Raw genomic sequence first — 24,530 nt, forward strand, 5'->3', positions numbered from 1 at the left:
ACCCTTTACGACGAGCTCTTCGTCTCCTCCATAAACGAGAAACATGTCCTTTGTCCTTTTCAGGTACTTCAGGATATTCTTGACCGCTGTCCAGTGTTCCTTGCCGGGATTACTTTGGTATCTTGCTACCAAACTTACGGCAAGGTTTACATCGGGTCTGGTACACAGCATGGCATACATAATAGATCCTATGGCTGAAGCATAGGGGATGACACTCATCTCTTCTTTATCTTTTGCCGTGGTCGGTGACTGAGCTGAGCTTAGTCTCATACCTTGTAACATAGGCAAGAACCCCTTCTTGGACTGATCCATTCTGAATCTCTTCAAAATCTTATCAAGATATGTACTTTGTGAAAGACCTATGAGGCGTCTCGATCTATCTCTATAGATCTTGATGCCTAATATATAAGCAGCTTCTCCAAGGTCCTTCATTGAAAAACACTTATTCAAGTAGGCCTTAATGCTGTCCAGAAATTCTATATTATTTCCCATCAGGAGTATGTCATCTACATATAATATGAGAAATGCTACAGAGCTCCCACTCACTTTCTTGTAAACGCAGGCTTCTCCATAAGTCTGCATAAATCCAAACGCTTTGATCATCTCATCAAAGCGAATGTTCCAACTCCGAGATGCTTGCACCAGTCCATAAATGGATCGCTGGAGCTTGCATACTTTGTTAGCGTTCTGAGGATCGACAAAACCTTCCGGCTGCATCATATACAGTTCTTCCTTAAGATGCCCGTTAAGGAATGCTGTTTTGACGTCCATCTGCCATATCTCATAATCATAGTATGCGGCAATTGCTAACGTGATTCGGACGGACTTTAGCTTCGCTACGGGAGAGAATGTCTCGTCGTAGTCAATCCCTTGAACCTGTCGATAACCCTTAGCGACAAGTCGAGCTTTATAGATGGTAACATTACCATCCGCGTCCGTCTTCTTCTTAAAGATCCATTTGTTTTCTATCGCTCGCCGATCATCGGGCAAGTCTGTCAAAGTCCATACTTTGTTTTCATACATGGATTCTATCTCGGATTTCATGGCTTCAAGCCATTTGTTGGAATCCGGGCCCGTTATTGCTTCTTCATAGTTCGAAGGTTCATTGTTGCCTAACAACATGATTTCCAGGACAGGGTTGCCGTACCACTCTGGTGCAGAACGTGTCCTTGTGGACCTACGAAGTTCAGTAGCAACTTGATCCGAAGTACCTTGATCATCATCATTGGTTTCCTCTTCAGTTGGTGTGGGTATCACAGGAACATTTTCCTGAGCTGCACCACTTTCCCGTTCGAGAGGTAGTACTTCATCGAGTTCTACTTTCCTCCCACTTACTTCTTTCGAGAGAAACTCTTTTTCCAGAAAGTATCCGTTCTTGGCAACAAAGATCTTGCCTTCGGATCTTAAGTAGAAGGTATACCCTATAGTTTCCTTAGGGTATCCTATGAATACGCATTTTTCCGACTTGGGTTCGAGCTTTTCAGGTTGAAGTTTCTTGACATAAGCTTCGCATCCCCAAACTTTTAGAAACGACAGCTTAGGTTTCTTTCCAAACCATAATTCATACGGTGTCGTCTCAACGGATTTAGACGGTGCCCTATTTAAAGTGAATGTAGCTGTCTCTAGAGCGTATCCCCAAAATGATAGCGGTAAATCGGTAAGAGACATCATACACCGCACCATATCCAATAGAGTGCGATTACGACGTTCGGACACACCGTTTCGCTGAGGTGTTCCAGGCGGCGTGAGCTGTGAAACGATTCCACATTTCTTTAAGTGTGTACCAAATTCGTGACTTAAGTATTCTCCTCCACGATCTGATCGTAAGAATTTTATCTTTCGGTCACGTTGATTCTCCACCTCATTCTGAAATTCCTTGAACTTTTCAAAGGTCTCAGACTTGTGTTTCATTAAGTAGACATACCCATATCTACTCAAGTCATCTGTGAGGGTGAGAACATAACGATATCCTCCGCGAGCCTCAACGCTCATTGGACCGCACACATCGGTATGTATGATTTCCAACAAGTTGGTTGCTCGCTCCATTGTTCCGGAGAACGGAGTCTTGGTCATTTTGCCTAAGAGGCATGGTTCGCACGTGTCAAACGATTCATAATCAAGAGACTCTAAAAGTCCATCGGCATGGAGCTTCTTCATGCGCTTGACACCAATGTGACCAAGGCGGCAGTGCCACAAGTATGTGGGACTATCGTTATCAACTTTAAATCTTTTGGCATCTACACTATGAACATGTGTAATATTACGCTCGAGATTCATTAAGAATAAACCATTTACCATCGGAGCATGACCATAAAACATATCTCTCATATAAATCGAACAACCATTATTCTCAGACTTAAATGAGTAGCCATCTCGTATTAAACGAGATCCAGATACAATGTTCATGCTCAAACTTGGCACTAAATAACAATTATTAAGGTTCAAAACTAATCCCGTAGGTAAATGTAGAGGCAGCGTGCCGACGGCGATCACATCGACTCTGGAACCATTCCCGACGCGCATCGTCACCTCGTCCTTCGCCAGTCTCCGTTTATTCCGCAGCTCCTGCTGTGAGTTACAAATATGAGCAACGGCACCGGTATCAAATACCCAGGAGTTACTACGAGTACTGGTAAGGTACACATCAATCACATGTATATCAAATATACCTTTGGTGTTGCCGGCCTTCTTATCCGCTAAGTATTTGGGGCAGTTCCGCTTCCAGTGACCCTTCCCTTTGCAATAAAAACACTCAGTCTCAGGCTTGGGTCCATTCTTTGACTTCTTCCCGGTAACTGACTTACCAGGCGCGGCAACATCTTTGCCGTCCTTCTTGAAGTTCTTCTTACCCTTGCCCTTCTTGAACTTAGTGGTCTTATTGACCATCAACACTTGATGTTCTTTCTTGATTTCAGCCTCTGCTGACTTCAGCATCGAGAACACTTCAGGAATGGTCTTTTCCATTCCCTGCATGTTGTAGTTCATCACAAAGCTCTTGTAGCTTGGTGGGAGCGACTGGAGGATTCTGTCAATGACCGCCTCATCTGGGAGGTTAATGTTCAGCTGGGTCATACGGTTGTGCAACCCAGACATCTTTAGGATGTGCTCACTGACAGAACTGTTTTCCTCCATCTTACAACTGTAGAACTTGTCAGAGACATCATATCTCTCGACCCGGGCATGAGCTTGAAAAACTAGTTTCAGCTCTTCGAACATCTCATATGCTCCGTGATGCTCAAAACGCTTTTGGAGCCCCGGTTCTAAGCTGTAAAGCATGCCGCACTGAACGAGGGAGTAATCATCAGCGCGAGACTGCCAAGCATTCATAATATCTTGGTTCTCTGGGACGGGAGCGTCACCTAGCGGTCCTTCTAGGACATATTGTTTCCTGGCAGCTATGAGGATGATCCTCAGGTTCCGGACCCAGTCCGTATAGTCGCTGCCATCATCTTTCAGCTTGGTTTTCTCTAGGAACGCGTTGAAGTTCATGTTGACATTAGCGTTGGCCATTGATCTACAAGACATATTTGCAAAAGTTTTAGACTAAGTTCATGATAATAAAGTTCTAATCAAATTATGAACTCCCACTTAGATTAGACATCCCTTTAGTCATCTAAGTGTTACACGATCCGAGTCGACTAGCCCGTGTCCGATCATCACGTGAGACGGACTAGTCATCGTCGGTGAACATTTTCATGTTGATCGTATCTTCCATACGACTCGTGTTCGACCTTTCGGTCTCCGTGTTCCGAGGCCATGTCTGCACATGCTAGGCTCGTCAAGTTAACCCTAAGTGTTTTCGCTGTGTAAAACTGTCTTACACCCGTTGTATGTGAACGTAAGAATCCATCACACCCGATCATCACGTGGTGCTTAGAAACGACGAACTGTAGCAACGGTGCACAGTTAGGGGAGAACACTTCTTGAAATTTTATAAGGGATCATCTTATTTACTACCGTCGTCCTAAGTAAACAAGATGCATAATACATAATAAACATCACATGCAATTATATAGTTGTGACATGATATGGCCAATATCATATAGCTCCATTGATTTTCATCTTCGGGGCTCCATGATCATCTTGTCACCGGCTTGACACCATGATCTCCATCATCATGATCTCCATCATCGTGTCTTCATGAAGTTGTCACGCCAACGACTACTTCTACTTCTATGACTAACGTTTAGCAATAAAGTAAAGTAGTTTACATGACGTTATTCATTGACACGCAGGTCATACAAAAAATAATGACAACTCCTATGGCTCCTGCCGGTTGTCATACTCATCGACATGCAAGTCGTGAATCCTATTACAAAGAACATGATCTCATACATCACAATTCATCATTCATCACAACTTCTGGCCATATCACATCACATGATCAATCGCTGCAAAAACAAGTTAGACGTCCTCTAATTGTTGTTGCATCTTTTACGTGGCTGCAATTGGGTTCTAGCAAGAACGTTTTCTTACCTACGAATCACCACAACATGATTTTGTCAACTTCTATTTACCCTTCATAAGGGCCCTGTTCATCGATTCCGCTCCAACTAAGGTGGGAGAGACAGACACCCGCCAGCCACCTTATGCAACTTGTGCATGTCAGTCGGTGGAACCGGTCTCACGTAAGAGTACGTGTAAGGTTGGTCCGGGCCGCTTCATCCCACAATACCGTTGAGCAAGAAAAGACTAGTAGAGGCAAGTAAGATGACAAAATCCACGCCCACAACAAAGTTGTGTTCTACTCGTGCAAAGAGAACTACGCATAAACCTGGCTCTGATACCACTGTTGGGGAACGTTGCAGAAAATTAAAATTTTTCCTACGGTTTCACCAAGATCCATCTATGAGTTCATCTAAGCAACGAGTCTAGGGAGAGAGTTTGCATCTACATACCACTTGTAGATCGCGTGCGGAAGCTTGCAAGGTGATGATGTAGTCGTACTCGACGTGATCCAAATCACCGATGACCTGCGCCGAACGGACGGCGCCTCCGCGTTCAACACACGTACGGAACAGCCACGTCTCCTCTTCTTGATCCAGCAAGGGAGGGAGGAGAGGTTGAGGGAGATGGCACCAGCAGCAGCACGACGGCGTGGTGTTGATGGAGCTGCAGTACTCCGGCAGAGCTTCGCTAAGCACTATGGAGGTGGATGAGGTGTTGGGGAGGGAGAAGGAGGCAACCAAAGGCCGAGACGTTCAGGTATGAAGTCCCTCCTCTCCCCCACTATATATAGGGGTGCCAAGGGGGGGTGGCCGGCCCTAGGAGATCCAATCTCCTAGGGGGTGCGGCGGCCAAGGGGGGTTTTCCCTCCCCCCAAGGCACCTAGGAGGTGCCTTACCCTCCTAGGACTCTTGCCCCCCTTGAACCCTAGGCGCATGGGCCTATGTGGGGCTGGTGCCCTTGGCCCATTAGGCCAAGGCGCACCCCCCACAGCCCATGTGCCCCCCCGGGACAGGTGGACCCACCCGGTGGACCCCCGGGACCCTTCCGGTGGTCCCGGTACAATACCGATAACCCCGAAACTTGTCCCGATGCCCGAAACAGGACTTCCCATATATAAATCTTTACCTCCGGACCATTCCGGAACTCCTCGTGACGTCCGGGATCTCATCCGGGACTCCGAACAACATTCGGGTTACTGCATATACATATCCCTATAACCCTAGCGTAACTGAACCTTAAGTGTGTAGACCCTACGGGTTCGGGAGACATGCAGACATGACCGAGACTCTCTCAGTCAATAACCATCAGCGGGATCTGGATACCCATGATGGCTCCCACATGCTCCTCGATGTTGTCATCGGATGAACCACTATGTCGAGGATTCGATCAAACCCTGTATGCAATTCCCTTTGTCAATCGGTACGTTACTTGCCTGAGACTCGATCGTCGGTATCCCAATACCTTGTTCAGTCTCGTTACCGGCAAGTCACTTTACTCGTACCGTAATGCATGATCCCGTGTCCAACACCTTGGTCACATTGAGCTCAATATGATGATGCATTACCGAGTGGGCCCAGAGATACCTCTCCGTCATACGGAGTGACAAATCCCAGTCTCGATCCGTGTCAACCCAACAGCTACTTTCGGAGATACCTGTAATGTACCTTTATAGTCACCCAGTTACGTTGTGACGTTTGGTACACCCAAGGCATTCTTACGGTATCCGGGAGTTACACGATCTCATGGTCGAAGGAAGAGATACTTGACACTTGCAAAGCTCTAGCAAAACGAACTACACGATCTTTTATGCTATGCTTATGATTGGGTCTAGTCCATCACATCATTCTCCTAATGATGTGATCCCGTTATCAATGACATCCAATGTCCATAGTCAGGAAACCATGACTATCTGTTGATCACAACGAGCTGGTCAACTAGAGGCTTACCAGGGACATTGTGTGGTCTAAGTATTCACACGTGTATTACGATTTCCGGATAATACAGTTATAGCATGAATACAAGACAATTATCATGAACAATGAAATATAATAATACTTTTATTATTGCCTCTAGGGCATATTTCCAACAGTGTGTACATGAGTAATACCATCTAGTATTGATATTTCAAGATTATCTAGTCGTTATGTGGTATGTCTTCTCATGAGAAAATCAAATTCTATATTGTCCATTAATTATCTCGTGTTGGTTCGTTATTTTGCCTCTTGTTTATCTTTAATTGGTATCACATTATGGGGGAGTAATATGCTATGTGTATATTACTAGCCTAGAAAATGTGTACATTTGAGATATTGTCACCTAGAATTGATATTGTAAATTATCTTGTTCCTAGGTGGCATGTTAGCTCTACAAGTTGCAATTTGCTTTTTGTTTGGTGTGAAGATGATGTCGGATATCCTTGTTATCTACCACCGGGAATTATTCCCAAATACTTCTTGTCTTTTGACAATTGGTACTCACTTATGTGTGGTAGAAATTATTGATCATCTTTACATTGGCCTTTGCTTTTGTTTGCTTTATCTCTTGCCTAGGGTTGTGTCAACTCCCATTGTATTCCATACCACTTGTGGATCTTGTTAATTTCTTGACCTTGTCTAGTGTTTTCTAGATATAGTGAAACTGGTGATCCCACCTTGTGCATTTTCTATTCAAATGCAAATTCTCTATAATGCACTAGTCTTGGGGGAGCTATCCTATTCTCTATAAAACACTCATCTTGTGATCCTTATCAAGTGTGTGTTTGTGGAAGGCAAGCCGTTTCTTTTTGGTGCTTTGTGCCATCATGAAACTTTGTAGAGGGCTTGGTTTGTTTGGAACCATTCTCTCTTTTGGGAGTTTGACATCTTTCTTTTTGAGTGTATCAATGGATATCTCATTCCTTGATGTATCTTTTATGGATATCCTCCAAGTGATGATTTATTCATTTGGTATCTTTTCTTCGCTTGGTAGTTCTTTGTCTTTTGGTCTCAGTTCTTGAAAGTCTTGAGCATGCATATTTACTTCTTGTAGTTTCTTTGGCATGTTTTCTTTCTTTGACCCAATATATAGGGGGAACTCCACCAAGTCTCAAATTGGATGAGATGTGCATGAAATTCATTTTCATATCTATATGCACATATTTATGTGGAGTTTGTCCTATGTGTTGTTGGTTCTCTAACTCTTTGGTCCCAATGAGTTTGGGTACCATTTTGTTTGTGTTGTTGTTCTAGGAACAATTGGAGATACATTGGATGCTCGGCTCACTCACAAGGAAGGTGTTGTCATCATGTGCTTATTGGAGTCGAGCTAGGATGATCAATGAACTACTATCTACCTTCAATTGGTATCTACTACATCCTTCCAATGTTAACTCGGTAACAAGTATCTTCATATTCTTCATGCACACATTTCTTGCATCAACCTTGTGTAGGTTGTATCATGGCATGTTATTCACTCATTCTTGTGATACTTGTACCCTTTCTCAAAGCATCCCAACAATGATCTCTTGTTGCTAGTTGTGATGTCTTTGATGGATGTGTGGTAGGAATTCATTTATATATAATAAGACCATATCTAGCCATGTGCTATGCTTCCAAGCAAATATCTTATTGGTATATGTATGACCTCCCTTTGGATATCTTGTTCCTCGTGTTGTAACTATTTCGGGTGTACATCCTTCTTTGTAGATATATATCATCATGATTTCGTCTACCTAGAATCTTATACACTTGAGATAAGTTGCATATCTAGTTGATATCCTTTCTTTCACGTCCACCTTATCTTTCTTATGTTATTTCTTTGGTGGCTCCGTGAAAGCTTTTGCCTTGAGTGCGTGTCTTCTATCGTTGCATCTTGATGCGCTCTTGTGTGGTGAAGATTATTTTCCTCATGCTTATCTTTACGAGGTTTTTGCCATCTTAATTGGCATCCCTCGTCTTGATGCGCCTTTCATCTTCTATCTTCACCGCGGGTTGTCACAAGCATAGGTTCTCTATATGCTTATTAGTAAGCTTGTGAACCCATTTGCTAGTTGTGTGTGGGAATGATAGGCCTTGCACCGTGTGCCTCATTCCTTGAAGACTTTATTGATACTTAATGCTCTTCTGTACATTAGTCTTCTCAAGTGCATTGCCTTGACTCACACACATCTTTTTGGTTGAGCCCACTCTTAAGTTGCCTCTCTTACTTGTTGCTCAACCATGTGTTTGTTGCATGTACTAGGCTTAGTTTCCTATATGCTCACTTGCACTTGTTGTAAGTTTCTATTGATTTTGGGGGAGCTGTGATCCTATTTTGTGCACTTTGTATCCAAATACAAAAATTCTTATGTGTGCACAAATCATGGGGAGCTTCTCTAGTTTCTTTAGAACACTCCTTCGCTCATATCATAATATCCTTTATTTATGTAGCTCGTAGGATCTTTGGTCTAGTTGGTTCAATTGATACCCGTTGATTGCTTGTTTCAATTGGTACCTTTGATTGCTTGATTGCTTGTTTCTTTCTTTGTTATGTCCTTGTGGCATATCATTCCTTTAGCAATCTTGGTGCCTCAGTATAGTTGGTCTTCCTCCAAGTATTACCATTGAATATGTGTATTGCTTTCCACTCTCTTGTTGATAAATACACAACTTATGGAGGAACATAATTTATATTGGCCTTCTAAGCTTTTCGCCCATTTTGGCAATCGATGCCAATGGGGGAGAAGTTTCAGAGAGTTTTGAGGATAAGTTTAGAGAGTTTTTTCTTATTGCTTTGGTTTTGTACCTAAGCATTTGCATCTCATACACATGCATTGTTGGTTGTTGCGTTGCATGGTGATAAATAATTCCATATATAAACTCTCTTGAAAGTGATTGTCATCAATTACCAAAATGGGGGAGATTGAAAGGACATGCGGTGCCCCCATGTGTGGTTTTGGTAATTGATAACAATCTCTATGGACTAACGGTTGCCTTGAGTTATATTTGAAGCATTTGTCCATAGGATTGTCTTGAAGTCCATGTGTTGGTTTCAAGGAGTTTATGAGATGGCCAAAGTGCTTTTCAAGGAATTATGCAAAGATTGGTCATGTGTGAGTTGAGATGGCCAAAGTGATTTTCAAGGAATTATCCAAAGATTGGTCATGTGTGAGTTGAGATGGCCAAAGTGCTTTTCAAGGAATTATCCAAAGATTGGTCATGTGTGAGTTGAGCTTATTGCAAGCATGTCTTGAAGAAGAATATTGTGTGATAATTCATGTTTACCTTCAAGACATCATCCAAATGAAGAGAGTTGGAAAGATTCAATGTTGATCAAGACTAAGTCAAGAGTGAATCAAGTTAATCAACTCACAAAGCGTAGAAGAAGTACCGAGAGGGATCAAGTGATCCCATGGTATGGTAAGCATTGTCCATTACGCTTTGTGTACTAACCCATGGTCTACGTGAGAGTTCTTTGTGGGGTTAGATATGTTTCCATGGTCTTGCGTCAAGAGGAAGATCTCATACAACCCATGGAGGATGACATCAAGTGGTGATCGTCATCAAGTTTGCAGTGTGCAAGTTCAAGTGGAGCAACTCGAAGAGTGGCTCACCCATAATGGAGTATGGGGAGCAATCAAGCTTGAAGCTTGCCGTCCATTGTGGTGTCAATGGAATTTTGAAGATGTGCCAAAGAGTGGCTCACCCATAGTGGAGTATGGGGGAGCAATCAACTAGTCTTCATCGAGCCAACACAATCAAGAAAGGTGGTCCAATTTGAGGAAGTTAAGATCGTCATCATCTAGCTCAAGTGGACTATGTGCAAGGCAACGGTTCGCCCTTGATAGGTTTTCTATTTTACCGGTCTCATAGTGATAATTGGGAGACCGAGTTGTAGGATCGACTGCCGTACTATCAAGGGGGGCTCTCTAGGGAGTAGCTTGATCGTATCATTCATCGAGAGCTCAAACCATTGCATCCTTGCATCATCTTTCTTGGATCTTGTTTGGTTCTTGTTTGGTTCCATTTGTGAGTCTTAGAGCTTATGGTCATCTTGATGAAAAGCTTGAGTTCATCAAAAACGGAGTTCGCATGCATCTTCTATGATGTTTTCGGTGTTGGAGGTTTTACCGGTCTTATCCGAGGAAGGGTTCTCACCTTTTTCTTATGGGCCTTTTATTATTTGCTTCTTTTTGTTATTTCTCTCAAGATTGTGTTAGCCCTTGTCGTTAGCTTTCCAACAAACTTGATTTCGTCGAATTCGGAGCTCGTATGCGAAAGTTGTGGTTGTTTTGATATTGCCTGTTTTACACAAAGAGGTTGTACCGCCCCATGGAGAGGTTGTACCGCTTGACCGGTACAACCGGTGTTTGGAGCGGTTGTACCGCTCCAGAATTGGTCCGGAGGTTGTATCGGTCATGTACCGCTCTACCACCGGACTGGCCTCTGTTGTGGTGCGGGTGTTGGGCGGTTGTGGGCCGGTTGTACCGCTTATTGCCTGTTACCGGTTGTACCGGTACTCATAGAGGTTGTACCGCTCCTATGTTGTTCTGTACATAACGGGCAGATTCGTGGGGACGTATTTAAGGGGTCTTCTTCCCCGATGGTTCCCTATCTCTTGAGCTTGTTTTTGCCCCCATTGTTGACCTTCTTTGAGCTTGCTAACTCTCACTCCCTCCATGGATTCTTTCTAGTTTTTGAGGGAAAAAAGAGAGGAGATCTAGATCCACATTTCCACCAATCACTTTCTCCTCTATGTGAGGGGAACCCCTTGGATCTAGATCTTGGAGTTCTTGGTGTTCTCCGTCTTGTTCTTCCTCTCATTTCCCTCCCTAGCATTAGTTGCTCCGGTGGGATTTGAGAGAGAGAAGGACTTGGGCACTCCGTGTGCCCTTGCCATTGCATTTGGTGCATCGGTTTGAGTTCTTCACGGTGATACGTGGAAGTAAAGTTTGAGAAGCTTATTACTCTTGGGTGTTTGGGAACCCTAGAGCTTTCCTCTTGGGTGCCTTGGCGCCCTAGACGGTTGGTGTTTTTCGGAGCTCAATCATTATGGGTGTAAAGCTCCGGGCAAGCGTCGGGGTCTCCAATTAGGTTGTGGAGATCGTCCCGAGCAATTTGACGGGTACCGGTGACCGCCCCCAAGGGTTGTCAAAGTGTACGGGTTCGGTGACCGCCCCCAAGGGTTGCCATTTGTACGGGTTCGGTGACCGCCCTTAAGGGTCCCTTAGTGGAATCACGGCATCTTGCATTGTGCGAGGGCGTGAGGAGATTACGGTGGCCCTAGTGACTTCTTGGGGAGCATTGTGCCTTCATACCGCTCCAAACGGAGATTAACATCCGCAAGGGTGTGAACTTCGTGATACATCGTCGTCTCCGCGTGCCTCGGTTATCTCTTACCTGAACTCTTTACTTATGCACTTTACTTTGTGATAGCTATATTGTTTCTTGTCATATATCTTGCTATCACATAGTTGCTTATCTTGATTAGCATAAGTTGTTGGTGCACATAGGTGAGCCTAGTTGTTTTAGATTTTGTGCTTGACAAATTAACCGCTAAGTTTATTCTGCATTTGTTTAAGCTTAAATCGTAATTATTTTAAAACGCCTATTCAACCCCCCCCCCCTCTAGGCGACATCCACGATCTTTCACCGGGTCTAATGTCAGTCGCCCAAGTGTTGCCCTGCATGGCCTGGGATACCGTACGTGTAGTTCGGATTCGTGGAGAGATCCTGATGTAGGTGATCGGTGTCAAATTCTGAACCCTGTCTTGTCCTAGCCACTGATCCTCCCAAAAGAGGGTTTTCTCGCCATTGCCCAAGAAGGCCACTGTTGCTGCCTGGTAAATCGCAACTGCTTTCACCGATACAGCAATATTAAATTCTTTTTAGGGATGTTAGAGATCCGTCCGCTTCAACCACGCCCATCTGACTTGTAAAGCCGCATTTAGACATCTTAGATCAGGGGTCCCCAATCCCCCGGTCCATTTGGGCGCACATACCCCATCCCACGCAACTACGGTTCATGATTGTATTACCCGTGAGTGTATTACTTTTAAGTACCCCTTCTATCCTTTAATATAAAACATTTTTGTATTTTGGTAATTAAAAACTCGTGATTTGAAAAAATAGCACCTGTTATATCGAAAGCGGTTTTTTTTTCAAAAAAAGGTTACCCCCAGCTTCTCATCAAAATGATGCATGCGACCATAAAACACACCGAAAACAGTCCGTCTCAACTAGCAAGAAGACTGGTATCGAGCAACGACGGCACAAGACAAAAGGGCGGGCATAGCCGAAGAGGCAAATTGTGTGGTGGGCTTTGCCATCAAATCCCAACCCGGGATCATCAACCACAGGGCGCGCTATCCACATCGTTTCCCGCGCAAATGAACGCCATGGCCGCCCCCGCCACCGCCTCCACGTTGCTCCCGGCGAGGACCTACTCAAGCGCCCGCCCCGTCGCACGGACCGCTGCCCGGTGCCTCCCAAGAAGGTCAGGAGGAGAGAGCATGCTGTCGCCCTCCCCTCTCCGCTTGTCCGCCGGGAGAACGCGGCGAGCAGAGGCAGCTCGCGCGTCCGCGGCGGGCGCGGGCGGAGCGCCGGCTGCAGCCCTGCCGGCGGCGCTGCTCTTCGACTGCGACGGCGTGCTCGTGGACACCGAGAAGGACGGCCACCGCATTTCCTTCAACGAGACTTTCGCCGAGGTCTGGTTTCCTTCCGCTCCGTCGACGCCTTGCCTGCGATCCATTCTGATTTCCTGATGCGGTTGCTCCCCGGCCAAGATAATTGTTTGTGTTTGCAGAGGGAATTAGGTGTGAGCTGGGATGTTGAATTGTACGGAGAATTGCTCAAGATAGGTGGTGGGAAAGAAAGGTCAATCGATTCTTTACTTTTGTCATCATTGGTTTGCGTTGCTTTGAGGAATTTGACAAAATGTCACATTTTTCTTCAAAGTCCTGTTAAAATCCTGACCACTATTTGCGTCTTCACAATTTTAAAAAAAGTGAGAATTCCTAAAACAGATTCACTACGATGAATTTATTTACTGTTTTAGGCGTATGTAAGTCATAATTTCCTCACTACTGTGTCAGATTATATTCATTTAATGACTTCTCATTTATTCCTAATATATTGAAACATTTGACTCACTCGCAAAAAAAAACATTTGACTGATCTGAAGTTCCATGGCAATCTCCAAGAGCAATATCATCATGTCAAAGGATGGAAAGCGAAGACAACTGTTCAGTTATCTAATCGGATAGTCTAAAGCTGCTTTTTTATGGGGAATCTGTAGCTGATTTTCTGAGTTGAAAAAAATAAAGTTCAGAATGGTCTCAAAATATTAAAGTTTAGGTGTTCTCGGAAGCCTAATATGCAAATAACATGTACGAATTTTTCTTCAAACTGGTGATACTAAAAGGCCTACACTTGGAAACATGATTGTCACACCAAAATAATCCATTGTAGAAAAGTTAAACTGAAGCGTTTGTTGAATTTAACTGTAACAATAGTTTGAACATTCCTTACAGGATGACAGCACATTTCAACAAGACAGTGTGGCCAGCTAAAGCGCCAAAGACTGACGAAGAAAGAAAGGAATTTATTGCTTCTCTTCACAAGAGGAAAACAGAATTGTTTATGGCCCTAATTGAGAAGAAGTTGCTTCCTCTCCGTCCAGGTGTTCAAAGGTCGTTGTTTCAAACAATTTGATGACTTCAGTAACTTAAATGCAGTTTAAATGAACTTGTGAATCAGTAACGTCCTCGGCTGCTGCAACGACACTAGTTTGAAGTGCTTCCTTACAACAAAATCGAAATAGTCACAAAAAATTCATTTATGCTGCATGTAAACAACATAATAGGTGTGTAACCAATCTGTTCTATACTGGGAACAAAATGCATTAACCATATGTATTATTCATTGTAATTACGTTTCTAATATGTAATGTAAAAAGGTTAAAGAAATGAGTGAGGCGAGTTTTATATAACTAACATTTCATTTTCCGTTGAAGAAATCTACATTACATGCCTAGAAAGATGTGTCGATGTAATCCAACAATAGATGGTAAATCAACTAACTTAATAATGCTGGAGTAACTTTGTTGGAGGAAAATTTATAACTTCATTATCTTCTTAACTTTTACAGGTTAATTGATGAAGCTCTAGGAAAAGGGGTGAAAGTTGCAGTATGCAGTACTTCAAACGAGAAAGCTGTAAGTAACAAAGTATTTCCCAACCACAAATGCTTATATGAGAGATATGGTAGGAATTATTACAAAAAACTACATATAGGAGAAATGTTTCTTCCAATATTTGCAAAAGGCAATGTTCTTTATTTCAAACTCAAAAGGGAATGTTCTAATGGTTCCTCTTAAGAACCCATTTTATACTATGCTGCAATCCATTTAAATCATCTCACATTTGATTTATGTTTTCAGCTTATATGCAGGGCAGCTAACATATTTCACTCTCCACTTAGTGCAGGTTTCAGCAATAGTATCGTGCTTACTGGGGCCCGACCGAGCAGAAAAGATTACCATATTTGCTGGGGATGTGGTTCCTCGCAAAAAACCTGATCCGGTAAGGGATAGTATGCAATTGTGGTTCTGTGTTGCGCTGTACAGTGCAATCTACTTTATCAGGGGAACCTTTTTCCTGGTTTAGTAATATTGTTGTTACAGATTAAAAAAAATCAGCTGATGATCACATCTGAAAATAGAAACAAATAAGTGCTCCTAAAAAGCAACAGTGATGCCAAATGAACCCTAAGTTGATCTCACAGTTTGGTACATACTAATTCATCTGGCATATTCTGGTTTTTTGTTTGAATATTATTTTGCAAAGTTTACATGAAGCTTTCAAGAATCTTTGGAAGGTTTGGACTGTCAACGAATTACTTTTTCCACATAAAATTGAAGGAATGTGTATGTGTTCCATTAACTTTATTTATTTTAAACATTATAATACCATGTCATTAATTGCTCCATACATTTACTTAATTCACCATTGCGTTTGAAGGAGTATCCATTGACATCCTTCCACTATAACAAACCAATTTGCAACACATGTGCCTTGGTGGCTTGGTGCACTACAATGATCCTGGAAACCTGATAATATTTATTTGCAGCAATGATGTACCATGATTAGCATTCCGTAGATAGTTTATACTCCCTCCAGTTGACAAATAAGTGACGTTTTGAACATATCTTGCGTCAAACTTTTAAAACTTTTACTGTCAATATAATTTTAAATATTTAGTAAAAACATGAAATCATATGTATAGATTTGTCTCGACTCGAAGACCGTTTGAACTGGAGGGAGTACCTCCTTCAGATTTCTAGGACAAAAAAGCAATAGTCTTCATAGACAGCATCACACTACAACTGAACATTGCAAAGGAAAGATGAACTAGTCGTCAGTGCTGTAGGTGCTGTATCTGACTGCCCATGATTTATTAAGTTTTCAAGCACTTCAGAGCTTGTTTGAAACTAGCTTTGTTTCAATGGAATCTTGGACATTTGCTTGTTTAACGATAAATCTTTTCAAAACGATCCTCCTATCATTTTTGTTTGGCTTGGCATTTGAAGGAGGATTCAATTCACGCTTTCTATACTCAGATTTACGTTTGCTTTCAGTGAAGTAACTGTCATGGATAAAAGATCGTTTCCTGTATTTTACATGCCAGAGATAATGTGTTTCTTTTGTGGGCCTTTTCAGGCAATCTACTTGCTAGCAGCAACTACATTGGAAGTTGATCCATCTAGGTACTACAAAAGCAATATTTTGGGTTATTTACACTGTCTTTGTTTTGAGTGTATTGTTCCAAAAAAAAGAATGATGTGCCTGTTTTGAATTTTAGTAGGATTTCTGTATATAGGATATCTGAAATTAGTCTGATTTAATATTATTATGCATTAATTCATATGAAAACTCTGTCGTAACTGTCATAAATTGTTAAAGGAACAGTAGATGCAATGTAAGAAGACGGACTGCTCCGACATTAACATTTGGGTTTCCGTTTTGGTCAACATACCATAATAAATTTCAACTGTGTTTCCATTGTTGCACCATCTTTTCGGAAAAATCTTTTATTACTTTATAATCTTGTTACATTTTTATCTTTTTAGTTAGATGAATTCTTTGTAATTATTACTCTAATGTTAAAAGTAATTTTGCTAATATTTCTCCTTTGGACATTAGCTGTGTTGTTGTTGAAGACAGTAACATAGGGCTTTCAGCGGCCAAAGCTGCTGGTATGAAGTGCATTGTAACAAAAAGCGGGTAATAACTTTCTTCCTGTGAAGTACTTTTAATCTTTTATATGATACTTGGTACACATTTCATAATAAAGAAGAGCAGTGTTCTTTCCGGACAGAAGAAAATTGTTGACTTGTACTGTTGGACAAGAGATGTTATATTGCATTTGCATATGACTTTCTGCAACAGTATCTTCACAACCATCTCTAACCAGTAAACCAGAGCAGGACCGGATGAAAGTTGCCAGCCGGGTTTCTTGTAACAAAACACTGAATCTTCTCAAGATTTAATGCTTGGAATATTCCTAGTAAGCAAAAAATGTCCATGTCCTGCATAAAACTGGGATCAAAAGTATACTTTTGGCCATGGACCCAGCCATTTATTAGCTCCGCACAAATGACACCGATTTGACCGGAAAAATGTGTCAGCTTTCTGAACAATGTTTTGCAGCATATCTGACCTATAAGTCCATTCCTACTGCATCACTTGGCCTCAGAAATAAGAATTTATTCTGATTTGTTTTGCCTTCATGCACATACTGCATACATGGCATGTTTTGATTGGATCTGCGGTTCTCTAGAACAAATTTGCACTTGATAAGTTCATGTAGTGACTTTCCTTCATTTATTTTCAAACCTTTGTGTACTTGAAATGAAACTCTTACAAAACTATTCATTTTCTGACCGTGGTGTTCTACATCATGGACCATGATGACACTGCCAAAACCCTATCACGAAAAGGGAATAGCATACTCATATGTTCCTGACATTGTAGAGGTTTAAATTTGAGAGTGAATACTAGAAACACCAGCGGAGAAAATGCGGCACTAGGATTATCAACTTAGTCAGCTGAAAACCTAAGCATACGGGCAGCATACTGAATTTGTTCATGAGCCTAAAGAAGTGGACCTCATCTTCTTGTGTTGAACAGGTACACCGCCGACGAGGACTTCGTGATAGCGGACGCGGTGTTCGATTGCATCGGCGACCCTCCGGAAGGGCGCTTCGATTTAGAGTTCTGCGCCAACCTCCTCCAGAAACAATTCGTGAGCTGAGTAAGCATGCGCTCAGCGTCGACCGGCCTCGTACATAAATCTTGTACAGAAGTTTGCCAAGAGTGGTAACCACCACTTGTAAATGGTTTTGAATATAAAAGAAACGCCGCTATTTTGCACAATGCACAAAGAAATGGCTGGCATTCAGCGACACTTGCAAAAATTGTTCGTCTTGGTTGGAAGATTCGTAAATCCTCCAACATTTTCTAGCATTTGGCATTGCCCCTGCCACATTATGAAATCGCATGTCTCATTTTGTTACCTCGGCTTAGAGCAAGGATTACCAACATAGCATTGGTAAATATGCCTGCTTTGCAATCCAACCAATGCTCCTCTGGAACAAAGGATGTTTGCAGGAATCTCGTAGCATCAGAGATCTACAGGAAAGTTTCCTATGAAAAGATTTGGAATAAGTTATCTGTACCTTTTTTCTTTGCTCCGGTACATGGAGTACTTTAAACATTTCTTTAAAAGCCAAACCTCGTGCTTTCATGTCCTGTTCTTGTTCATGTGCTTCCGTTCTACTACAACTCATATGGAAATCCAATTTCCCATTGAAAATTTATATTTATGCCGATGAGAACTAACTTTGTTCATCTAGCAAACATCGAGCCCACAAACGAGAATGGCTGTGCACAGTAGCACCTACGTTGTCTCCATTTCTAACATGGAAAAGGTCTACAACCAAGTCAACGTAACCTCCTGAGCTGGTGGCCACAGTAGTGCTTGCCCCCATCACAGCATGGCTTGGGGGAGGCAGGAGGAAAAGAAGTTGAGAGCGGAAGCCAAGAAACGGCACATTCATAATCAATCCATAAAATGCCATCAAATACAGAAGAGCAAGCTAGAACATCATTTGAAAAACACCACAGCGCCAAAACTAAAATGGGCACACTGTCAAACTATTATAAAGATCGAAGACAAGTTCATCAAATCAGATTTTGGAATTTCACTAGCATAGAAACTTGTATTCATCCCAAAACATAATTTCAGCGATAGTTCCAACTCAGAAGCTCACAGATCTTCCCAGGAGAAAAACTGACCAGCGACAAATGCAATAGAAACCACTCATAAAGTAAAACACCATTTCAAAAAGAATGAAGAAAATATATAGTGAATAACATACTATCTATAATCTAGAAATTACAGTTAGAACTTTGGAGGTCTACTTTTGCTCAAAACAATACAGAAGAATGGTAAGGACCTTCAGCGAACCGGCCGAATCGCCTCCGAGTAAAAAATTGAAAGCCTTTGATCTTGGCCCCAAATTGCAACTAGAACACAAGTTACAATTTTCCCCTCATCCATCCTACTTCGATAGGCAACACAAGGCATGGCGGAACTGAGGCAAAACTGTTCCAGCATGGGTATCAAAACCATCGAGCTCAGAGTTTGTATAGTTAGGCTTTCCCTCATCCACCCTACTTCTTTCGGACAATTCTTTTTCGCCGAAGCTTTGGAGAGGCATCTTTAGGTGCACCATACTTGATGCCTAGAAGTTCTAAGCCAGATACAATTGCATTCTTGGACATGAACCACTCTGCCTGTTGATTGATGCCAAGCTCTGCTGCTGGGCCATTGTATGTTCTCAACAAATTATCCGAGTTAAGCAGATCTGCTCCCTCACCAAGCCAGGCACGTCTCGATAGCTCCCCAATTTGAATATTCAGCAACCTGAAATATATGCAATGAGTGGCTAATTTTGGAATGTTCTACTTTTAGGAGCAGTTTACTTGTATGCTTATATGTGGTTCAAGTAGGGGGGTCCATGCTAAAATAAGGTGAAGAACAAAAAACTCCATAACATAATTGACACTTGGTTCCTCACATGCGATGGATCTTCACAACATGCTATCATGGAGAAACTGCAAGGCAGCGATTCTATAACAAGAATCATTTGATAAATAAACTTCTATGGTAACACATAAGCATAGCATTAGCTTCCAAATGCTAATATCGGAAATACCATTTGTGATATGCTCATGGCAAAATCTAACTCAACTGGAATCAGCAGCTTGCGTTAATAATGAAAAATAGAAGTTGCCGAATCGGTAAACATGCAGCTGTATCTTAATATAATGGACAATGTTGAGCATAAACTTTTGGTGAAATTGCAAAGAAATGATTTGGTAGAGATATACCTCATCGCTGTGCCGAAAAAGATTGTAACACCAAGGACATCAAAATGGTTTGCCATTGATCTATCAAGACCACATAAAATTTGATACCGCAGATTTGCATAAAGCCCATAATAAGCTCCATAACTAAGAGCATTGTTGCTGATAGAAGGAACAGTCATCGACAACCTACACGTAACGAGATTGGCCTAAATTAAATTCCAAAAAGTACAGAACTGTAGAATTACTTAAGGAAAGCAGGGCATTTGATGAACATGGAGATAAACTGCACATAGTAACCCACCGTCTTTCTCTTCCAGCAGAAAGGATATTCGATAGACCACCTTGAATGGAGCCAACAATTAGCCCACCTAGGCAAAGCTCAGCAGCCTTGCTGAAGAGGGACTGGGTTCTTCTTAGAAGACCAAACTGTCTCATGAAAGGATAGCTCTTCTCAAATATGTTATTGGGAAGTTTCTGGATCATATATGAGCGGCATGGCGCAAGTGAACTGAAAACAGCTAAATTGCAAACTGTGGCAGTAACTACATTGAGAAACACCAAATCCCATTCTTCTTGGAACCTAAGACCCAAGAAATGCAGGATTCCATGAGACAGGTGCCAAAAATTCAGGTTTAAACAGTAAAATAAAACACAACATACCTCTCCTTGCGATTTTTCATCTCCCAACAAACAGATGTACTAACGGTAGCTAGCAACTCAAAGGTCATCTTATGCAGGAAAGATGGATCTGCAAGCATTCTGCAATTAGGAAAGAGATGCCAATTGTTATTTTGTCATTGCTAAGTCATAAAATCAACACAAGGGACATGCAAAGATTATAAACTTAATCAGAGTGCATGATGGCACTATTTTATCAGCGAAGTAATATAACTACAAATATAATGTTTAGGCTCATAAATAATGTTAGAATATGTGTCAAGTAAACAAGTATCAAATCCTGCACAGCTCGACAAACTGGAAGCTCTAACAATCACGACACTGTTAAACAAAAAGACATACTAAAAAAAATCAACAGTGTTGATTCCTGATATGTTCCTTCCAGCAGAGAACATTCACAAATAGATTATGCCCAAACATTGATCTTAATCTCCAGGAGTTTTTGCATACCAAAATATGGTTTGAGATTATTTTTTACGAGTGGATATGATTAGTGTTTGCTGATGTTAGAACTTGTGAGCACAATTTTCATCCAAGTACTTCCAGTAATACCATTATATAGAGAGATGGCAGCCAGAAACTATTCAACATGGAGCCTCCTGTTGTATATGTTGGAATCAATCCCATGTGACAAAACCCAGTATCTCAAGTTCAAATAGATGGCAATAATTTAAAAGGAGAATTTTATATGTTGAACATATATCACCAAACCAACAATTTTCAGATAGTACCTTCCAACAAGGTCTCTTGAGAAGAAGTCCGGAAAGGCTCGAGAGAAATATCTAGCCTTTGTGGGCCTTCCAAACATTGACAAATATTTGACCATCTGAGAAGAGCTGACCAAACCCTAGAAAATTCCAGTTGATACCGTTCAGTAGTTAAGGATCAAAGCTCAAACTACATTTAAGAGAAAGCAGATAGTTCAATACCATCTCATGAGCTTGACGCAAACCAGCTGGCAAATTACTCATTGTTTTGTACCACTCTTGAAGAACGGCATCAACAAACTCCCTCTTAAAAAGCTGTACAAACGGGAGATGTAAAATGCATCAGTTTAGAAACAGTTATCATACCCGAGGAGCACAGATCAGAGGGCTTCTCAGTAAGAATTAGACCTCTTGTATAATTATACGCCTTCTGAAAAATCCACTTTCTTCATCTCCATCGTCAGAGTCTTCAAAGTAATCATCATCATCACCATCATCATCTCCACTATTACCACCACCATAGCCAATTCGTTTCCCATTGTCTCCACCACCACCACCAGTTGCCAGCTATAGTGTTTTGCAAAGACATGAGTCATGAATGAACAAAAAACAGAAGGGCAGCCCGGTGCACGTAGCTCCTGCTTGCGCAGGGTCCGGGGAAGCTGTACATAATTTCCTAAGAGATAAGATACTAAACAATACCAAGTGCGCACGAGAAAACATAAAATATAAACAGACAAACTAACATTTCAAAGTGGAACATCCAAAAGCATATGCGCAAGAAGAAACTGTCAAGTTAAATAGAAACTGACAAATTGATTCAAAGGAATTTCACAGGATTTTTGGAATGTTTGGATCCTTCAGAAATTTTGCTGTGTGGGTTGCTTGATTCGAAGAATTAGAATCCTTAGGAAACTTCCTATGGATTCCTTTGCATTCTACTTTGGAGGAAAATTTCCATCCACTCAAACCTGTTGCTAAAATTCATTAGTTTTTCCTGTGATATCAAACACTTTTTGATGCAGATTCCCATTCAAGAGGCTCCAACCCTGTGTTTTTCTTATTCCTATGTTCTTAAAATCCTGCGATTCAAAAGAGGCCCTCAAAGTGGAATCTCCAAAATACCTAAGTGCGGCACTAGACAACTTAAACTACACCCAATCTTTTGCACTCAAATGCTCTCTAAGTTCATCTTGAAGATAAAAGAGATCTCCACCAATTTACATATTGCTGCAATATGAATGTTTTAGAATATTAACAATTTGGGTGAGGATGAGCAGCCGAATTTGTGCATTCCAAGGAGTTTTTTTTTTTTTTTGACCCGGGCTAATCCCCTTTCCATTAAAAATATAACGGAAATACAGCCAGTTCCAAGTTCAAACAAGGGAAAGGGAAACAGCGGGATCAAGCACTTCAGGGAAACCCGCTGTGAGCGCTCGCAATCGAAACGCCCACACATTATAAGGAGTTAAGTACTTATAAAATAATTACAATCAACACTTTGACGGCCCAAAAACAAAACCAACCAGAAGAATTTTATTACTTTATGTGCACTAGCGCAATGAACACACACATATTAGACACTATTTATGAACACTTTGAGCATAATTGGTTTGATGCCAACATTTGGCATTGCCAATATTTGGCAAAATCGAAAGTTGCCAAACGTTGGCAACTTTTTGTGTGGTCAATAAGAAAAGTTGGTAGCCAACCAATCACTAGCCATTAATTAGACTCCCCATGTTCTGGTTCGGTCCAGAATATGGCTTTCCTAAATTAGGACTAGCAACCAAGTATACCCTACCTCAAGTACTTAGTTGTACTGCGTATAGTCATGCATCGTCCTTGATGTTCAGAATATGCTATAGGGAGTTAGGGACTCAAGTTATATAGACCACAATTTTACCAGAACTATATCTGCAATGCCACGGAATCACAGAGACGTTATGGAAGTGGGTTGTTGAATGAGAAGTGGACGATGTGATTCATCCGAACATTCCCTGCATAGCTTCCACTGTAGTACTTGGCCTCCCAATAGGAGCTCCGGTTGGGCAGCACAGAACCACAGATCATGAACGAAACATATGCCGAAGGCGCACACACAGAGAGATATAGGCTACCAATTCCAACATCTCAAAGGACATAACCCACGTGTTTTTTCGTTCACTCATCTTGTAACACCAGCGTCGGAATTCAGAAGTGCCTTCCGTCTCACGCAAGGGATAAAATCCAAGCTACAACACCACGGAGTCTTAACCAACGGCGTGACGAACGCACCTCGGGCTGGACGCCTTTGAGCCTCTTTTGGGAGAGGTCGAGCTTGGCCTTCTGGAGCGTGGCGGCCCCGAACGACCCGCGCTGCCTCCCGCCCTTCATCTCCGGCGGGGCGAAGGCCGGCGCCGGAGTCGCGGCCAGGCACCGCTCGAGGCCGGCCGCGGCGCGGTCGCGCCGCGAGGGGGGCGAGGGGGACGAGGAGATGGCGGCGACCCGGAGGCGGGTGCGGGGGAGGCGGACGAGGCGGGCGGGCGGACGGGGCTGCGAGCGGGCGGGCGCGGCGGGGAGGAGGTGGTGGGAGACGGCGAGGGAGGCGGCGGAGGCCATGGGGGCGGTGCGGTGGGATGGTGGCGTTGGTGGCTCCGCCGGCGGTGCGGGGTAGCTGCCTTCGGAGCCGAAGCACCGCGGGACGAAGAGAGGCTTATCTGCTCTTTTGGAGTTGTTTTGTCTGCGTGGGGGCCCCGGCCTGCGTAACCCTCTCTCTCTCTCTCTTTTGTGTGTGGGGTTTCGTTCAAAGATCAAAGTCTGTTCGCTTGCGCTGGGAAGAGGCGGCTCGCGGTCGCCGCCGGGGGTTGGTGGAATGCCGCGGTAGGCCGAGAGATCAGTCGGTAAGGTGCGTGCAGGACCGAAGCACGGATCCTAGGCGTCGGATGTCTGATCCAGGGCCAGGATGCGACGTCCGTCCGTCAGCCTCAGGGTCGGGACCGCACCTTCGATTTTGCCTCGTCTTCCCTCGCTTCTCGATCTCTCCGGATTGCCTCAAATCTTAGGCTCGCTTGGTCGGTATTTAGGAGTTTTGTAGGAATTTTACATGGTAAAATTTTCATTCAAAGATTTGTTTTAGAGTCCTTTAGTTCGTAGGAATGGATTCGTACGAATCAAACCTTCATATTTCAAAGAAAAAGTAGCATTAGTCCAGATTCAATGAAATTTTTTCTATGATATGCATCAAATGGCATTTCTTTCCCTACGAAAATTAAGCACATCTTACTTCATTTTTCTATTTTTATGATATTCTTATCGTATGAATCAAA

At 42.5% G+C, this 24,530-nt stretch overlaps 2 protein-coding genes across 2 annotated transcripts; one reads left to right on the forward strand and one right to left on the reverse strand.

Annotated features, from left to right (window-relative positions):
* The first annotated feature begins 12,706 nt into the window (after nucleotides 1-12,706).
* On the forward strand, nucleotides 12,707-17,978 carry LOC119331866 (CBBY-like protein). Its single transcript, XM_037605044.1, has 8 exons — nucleotides 12,707-13,111; nucleotides 13,210-13,280; nucleotides 13,937-14,095; nucleotides 14,553-14,619; nucleotides 14,891-14,986; nucleotides 16,124-16,170; nucleotides 16,607-16,687; nucleotides 17,594-17,978. The coding sequence occupies exons 1-8, from the start codon at nucleotides 12,794-12,796 to the stop codon at nucleotides 17,715-17,717; spliced, it is 963 nt and encodes a 320-aa protein (XP_037460941.1). The 5' UTR covers nucleotides 12,707-12,793; the 3' UTR covers nucleotides 17,718-17,978.
* Nucleotides 17,979-18,670: 692 nt separating this feature from the next.
* Nucleotides 18,671-23,955, reverse strand: LOC119331865 (protein RETICULATA-RELATED 1, chloroplastic-like). The gene is made up of 8 exons (XM_037605043.1): nucleotides 23,500-23,955; nucleotides 21,631-21,789; nucleotides 21,445-21,537; nucleotides 21,247-21,362; nucleotides 20,498-20,596; nucleotides 20,139-20,417; nucleotides 19,859-20,023; nucleotides 18,671-19,391 (listed from the first exon to the last, which is right to left on the reverse strand). Exons 1-8 carry the CDS (start codon nucleotides 23,821-23,823, stop codon nucleotides 19,139-19,141), a joined length of 1,488 nt encoding a protein of 495 aa, XP_037460940.1. The 5' UTR covers nucleotides 23,824-23,955; the 3' UTR covers nucleotides 18,671-19,138.
* Nucleotides 23,956-24,530: the final 575 nt, after the last annotated feature.

The sequence above is a fragment of the Triticum dicoccoides genome, chromosome 7A, assembly GCF_002162155.2.
Source record: "Triticum dicoccoides isolate Atlit2015 ecotype Zavitan chromosome 7A, WEW_v2.0, whole genome shotgun sequence".
Taxonomy (NCBI): domain Eukaryota; kingdom Viridiplantae; phylum Streptophyta; class Magnoliopsida; order Poales; family Poaceae; genus Triticum; species Triticum dicoccoides.